General features: G+C 47.5%; 1 protein-coding gene across 1 annotated transcript in view; it reads left to right on the top strand.

Moving 5' to 3' along the window:
- Positions 1 to 5,343, top strand: part of poc1a (POC1 centriolar protein A) — a 95,886-nt gene extending 90,543 nt beyond the window's left edge. The window contains exon 11 of the mRNA XM_046333746.1: positions 5,085 to 5,343. Within this exon, the coding sequence (XP_046189702.1) occupies positions 5,085 to 5,210 (126 nt within the window). The 3' untranslated portion in view covers positions 5,211 to 5,343. The remainder of the gene's footprint in view (positions 1 to 5,084) is intronic.
- Positions 5,344 to 6,000: the final 657 nt, after the last annotated feature.

Here is a 6,000-nt window from a genome sequence, read left to right on the forward strand (position 1 = left end):
TAACCTCTTCTCAGCTAGTGACCCTATCCTGACCTAACCTTAACCTCTTCTCAGCTAGTGACCCTGTCCTGTCCTGACCTAACCGTAACCTCTTCTCAGCTAGTGACCCTGTCCTGACCTAACCTTAACCTTTTCTCAGCTAGTGACCCTATCCTGACCTAACCTTAACCTCTTCTCAGCTAGTGACCCTATCCTGACCTAACCTTAACCTCTTCTCAGCTAGTGACCCTGTCCTGACCTAACCTTAACCTCTTCTCAGCTAGTGACCCTGTCCTGACCTAACCTAACCCGGACGTCAGATGACCTACATATGCCCTATCTTAATTTAACCCAGTTTCTCAAGGAAAACTGGGTCCTTCAGCAACGGGAAATGTGAATTTTTTATGTAGGGATTGATAAATGTTTTATTGGTCAAATCAAGTCTAACATTTAAAAATGTTATTTACAACCTTTAAAAGCCTTTTTAAAACCTTGAATACACTACAAGTTAGAATTTCCAGGAAAATTTGCAGGAAAACAGAATGATCAAATGAAGATACAGCATCTGTAGCTGCTCCTCCAGACCCAAACATCCAGTTTCTCCTGATTCATCAGGAAGTCCTGTTCCTCTGACTGACATAATCCTCTATTCATTGAGAAATCATTGACGTTGACGAGTCAATACCCAATTTGTCATAATTTCCTGTCAAGACCCCCATGTCCTCGTTTAACCGCTAAACATCTCCTCCTCGTGTTGGCTACTTTTCTCTCAGCCGGAAACTCTACCCCAGCAGTGCGTTACCATCAGCATGCTCACATTTTACACAACACCTCTTTCCATCAGATTGACAGACTAACGTCTCTATTTTGACATGTTAAGCACATTTCTCTTTGTGCTTTATTTGAGACAAACACGTTCAGGACAGAGTGTACTGCTCAGACAGACAAGTGTCTCCAAATGGCAACCTAATCCCTATGAGGGCTCTGGTCAAAAGTAGTGCACTACATAGGGAATAGGGTGTCATTTTGGGACACAGGCACAGGCTCTCTCTGAGCGGCTCTTATTGCGTTTGGTTCTTTTATCAGCTAATTCAGTTTCCTCTGAAGGGTTTTTATTGTTACACCTACTGGACAGAAATACTGAAAATACTGGACAGAAATACTGACACAACTTCCTGTTGTTGTTTGGAACAAGCTAATACCTCTCTTCTTCCTCTCCTCCTCTCCTTAAATCTCCTCTCCATAAATCTCCTCTCTGTAAATCTCCTCTCCTTAAATCTCCTCTCCGTAAATCTCCTCTCCGTAAATCTCCTCTCCGTAAATCTCCTCTCCTTAAATCTCCTCTCCGTAAATCTCCTCTCCTTAAATCTCCTCTCCTTAAATCTCCTCTCCTTAAATCTCCTCTCTGTAAATCTCTTCTCTTGTCTTTCTCTCTGTGTCTCTGCCTCAGCCTATCCATTATCCTCCTGTCTTTCTCTCTTTGTCCCTGCCTCAGCCTCTCCATTATCCTCCTGTCTTTCTCTCTGTGTCCCTGCCTCAGCCTCTCCATTATCCTCCTGTCTTTCTCACTTTGTCCCTGCATCAGCCTCTCCATTATCCTCCTGTCTTTCTCTCTGTGTCCTTGCCTTACCCTCTCCATTATCCTCTTGTCTTTCTCACTGTGTCCCTGCCTCAGCCTCTCCATTATCCTCATGTCTTTCTCTCTGTGTCCCTGCCTCAGCCTCTCCATTATCCTCCTGTCTTTCTCACTGTGTCCCTGCCTCAGCCTCTCCATTATCCTCCTGTCTTTCTCACTGTGTCCCTGCCTCAGCCTCTCCAGTATCCTCCTGTCTTTCTCACTGTGTCCCTGCCTCAGCCTCTCCATTATCCTCCTGTCTTTCTCACTTTGTCCCTGCCTCAGCCTCTCCATTATCCTCCTGTCTTTCTCACTTTGTCCCTGCCTCAGCCTCTCCATTATCCTCCTGTCTTTCTCACTGTGTCCCTGCCTCAGCCTCTCCATTATCCTCCTGTCTTTCTCAATTTGTCCCTGCATCAGCCTCTCCATTATCCTCCTGTCTTTCTCACTGTGTCCCTGCCTCAGCCTCTCCATTATCCTCCTGTCTGTCTCACTTTGTCCCTGCCTCAGCCTCTCCATTATCCTCCTGTCTTTCTCACTGTGTCCCTGCCTCAGCCTCTCCATTATCCTCCTGTCTGTCTCACTTTGTCCCTGCCTCAGCCTCTCCATTATCCTCCTGTCTTTCTCACTGTGTCCCTGCCTCAGCCTCTCCATTATCCTCCTGTCTGTCTCACTGTGTCCCTGCCTCAGCCTCTCCATTATCCTCCTGTCTGTCTCATTGTGTCCCTGCCTCAGCCTCTCCTTTATCCTCCTGTCTTTCTCTCTGTGTCCCTGCCTCAGCCTCTCCATTATCCTCCTGTCTTTCTCACTGTCCCTCCCTCAGCCTCTCCATTATCCTCCTGTCCCTGCCTCAGCCTCTCCATTATCCTCCTGTCTTTCTCTCTGTGTCCCTGCCTCAGCCTCTCCATTATCCTCCTGTCTTTCTCACTTTGTCCCTCCCTCAGCCTCTCCATTATCCTCCTGTCTTTCTCTCTGTGTCCTTTCCTCAGCCTCTCCATTATCCTCCTGTCTTTCTCTCTGTGTCCCTGCCTCAGCCTCTCCATTATCCTCCTGTCTTTCTCACTTTGTCCCTGCCTCAGCCTCTCCATTATCCTCCTGTCTTTCTCTCTGTGTCCTTGCCTCAGCCTCTCCATTATCCTCCTGTCTTTCTCTCTGTGTCCCTGCCTCATTATCCTCCTGTCTTTCTCACTGTGTCCCTGCCTCAGCCTCTCCATTATCCTCCTGTCATTGTAAATAATAATTAGTTCTTAACTGACTTGCCTAGTTAAATAAAGGTTCAATTAAAAATACATGAGTGTGTTGGGGATGAATGACTTGTTGTATCAGACCCCTGGTCAAAAGTAGTGAACTAAATATACTTTGGTTGAATCAACCAACTATTGACATCGACTATAGGGAAAATATAGGCCTACACGTGTTTTATCAGAGTTATAATCTATGTAATCTAGATAACTCACCTGGAGTATGTGTATCAAAGTATGACGTATGCCTCTTCAGTCCATTTGAAATACCAAACCAATACTGAGCCAAGCAGAGTATTTCAATATTCAAAACGTGTCCAGAAAATACAGTAGGCTAAATGGATGTGCAGGTTAGGAAAGATTGATATCAGGTTGTCAAATTCAGTCTCTGGACAGTCGGGAGTTTGCTGGTTGTTGTTATTTCCTTTCAATTTGTGTTCAATTAAGACCTAGACAACCAGGTGAGGGGAGTTCCTAACTAATCCATTAAGACCTAGACAACCAGGTGAGGAGAGTTCCTAACTAATCAATTAAGACCTAGACAACCAGGTGAGGAGAGTTCCTAACTAATCAATTAAGACCTAGACAACCAGGTGAGGAGAGTTCCTAACTAATCAATTAAGACCTTGACAACCAGGTGAGGGGAGTTCCTAACTAATCAATTAAGACCTAGACAACCAGGTGAGGAGAGTTCCTAACTAATCAATTAAGACCTAGACAACCAGGTGAGGGGAGTTCCTAACTAATCAATTAAGACCTAGACAACCAGGTGAGGAGAGTTCCTAACTAATCAATTAAGACCTAGACAACCAGGTGAGGAGAGTTCCTAACTAATCAATTAAGACCTAGACAACCAGGTGAGGGGAGTTCCTAACTAATCAATTAAGACCTAGACAACCAGGTGAGGGGAGTTCCTAACTAATCAATTAAGACCTAGACAACCAGGTGAGGGGAGTTCCTAACTAATCAATTAAGACCTAGACAACCAGGTGAGGGGAGTTCCTAACTAATCAATTAAGACCTTGACAACCAGGTGAGGAGAGTTCCTAACTAATCAATTAAGACCTAGACAACCAGGTGAGGAGAGTTCCTAACTAATCAATTAAGACCTAGACAACCAGGTGAGGGGAGTTCCTAACTAATCAATTAAGACCTTGACAACCAGGTGAAGGGAGTTCCTAACTAATCAATTAAGACCTTGACAACCAGGTGAAGGGAGTTCCTAACTAATCCATTAAGACCTCGTCAACCAGGTGAGGGGAGTTCCTAACTAATTAATTACTTTTAATTGATCAATCAAGTACAGGGGAGGAGCAAAAACCCGCAGACGCTACCCTCCAGGAATGGAGTTTGACACCCCTGCTGTACATGTATAAACTGGGGAAGTTGTTCTTTGGTCTTCAACCACATAGGAGACTTATACGGGTCTAGCATCTTTCATTTTCAACAGATAGATGGTGTCATTCTAACGCCCAGACCTGTTACCATCAACTATCAATACAGTACAAGAGTCTTGTAGTTTGTATCTGACGTGAGACGACGGTTGATCTCAGCATCATTGAAACACAACCAAACCACCAATCTGCCATGTCCAGTATGAAGGGTGCAGGGAGCATCCAGGGGATCAGTTGGTCTGCGGAGAACTGGGCAATGGGGTCAACCACTGACTGTGACCGCTCAGCCTGGCACAGCTGGGGAGGGAAGGGAAGGGGGGGTCTTTTAATCTGGGATGTGGACCTGCTAAGACAGGGTCTTGTGTCTGTGTGCTTCCGTCTGCAGCCATAGAGAACGGATGGATTCGGATTCCTCTCTCTGTCATAATCAGCAGATTGTCAGTGGGGAGGATAGACCGACATCTGTCTGAGAGCTGAATTAGGAGACACATTTATCTGACGCTGTGTTGTTATAACTCTCCTCCTCCCCTCCCTCCCTCCCTCCCTCCTCTCCCTCCCTCCCTCCCTCCCTCCCTCCCTCCCTCCCTCCCTCCCTCCTCCCTCTCCTTCCCTCCCCTCCCTCCCTCCCCTCCCCTCTCCCTCCTCCTCCTCTCCTTCCCTCCCCTCCCCCCTGTCTCCCTCCCTCCCTCCCCATCTCTTCTCCTTTTCCCTTGTCTCCCCCCCTCCCTCCCCATCTCTTCCCTTTTATCTTGTATTTTCCCCTCCCTCCCTCCCTCCCTCCCTCCCTCCCTCCCTCCCTCCCTCCCTCCCTCCCTCCCTCCCTCCCTCCCTCCCTCCCTCCCTCCCTCCCTGCAGACTGTGGCCATCCTAGAACAGAGGCTGACTCTGACAGAGGACAAGCTGAAGGAGTGTATTGACAACCAGCATCAGATCAACCTGCAACTCCACCGCAGGGAACCAGACCTCCAACCAAGGGATTAACACCCAATTAGACCTCCAGATCTCCACACCTCCAGATCTCCACACCACCAGATCTCCACACCTCCAGATCTCCACACCTCCAGATCTCCACACCACCAGATCTCCACACCTCCAGATCTCCACACCACCAGATCCCCACACCTCCAGATCTCCACACCACCAGATCTCCAGAGATCTCCACACCTCCAGATCTCCACACCACCAGATCTCCACACCTCCAGATCTCCACACCTCCAGATCTCCACACCACCAGATCCCCACACCTCCAGATCTCCACACCACCAGATCCCCACACCACCAGATCCCCACACCACCGGATCCCCACACCACCGGATCCCCACACCACCGGATCCCCACACCACCGGATCCCCACACCTCCAGATCTCCACACCACCAGACCACCAGACAAGACCTCCAGGCCAGGGACTGACACCAGAGACTAATCCTAGCCCCGACTCCCCTAGGCAGGGGAAAAGCCCAGGTGGCACCCAGACCACTGACTCCTCTCCATAGAGAGAGAGCATTCGGAAAGTATTCAGACCCCGTGATCTTTGTCCCTCGTCGATCTACACACAATACCCCATAATGACAATGCAGAAACAGGACTTTAGATATTTTTGCATTAAAATGTATTTAAAAAAAATAAAAAAAACTGAAATATCACATTTACATAAGTATTCTCTTCTCAAATACAAAAGGCTGCTGTTAATTGGACCCACCCATCCCGGATCCGGGATCATTGTCATCAACTACGCTAAATAGCACGGTCAAATAATCTTACTAGAAAATA

This window comes from Oncorhynchus gorbuscha, linkage group LG03 (genome assembly GCF_021184085.1).
Source record: "Oncorhynchus gorbuscha isolate QuinsamMale2020 ecotype Even-year linkage group LG03, OgorEven_v1.0, whole genome shotgun sequence".
In the NCBI taxonomy this organism is placed as follows: Eukaryota; Metazoa; Chordata; class Actinopteri; order Salmoniformes; family Salmonidae; genus Oncorhynchus; species Oncorhynchus gorbuscha.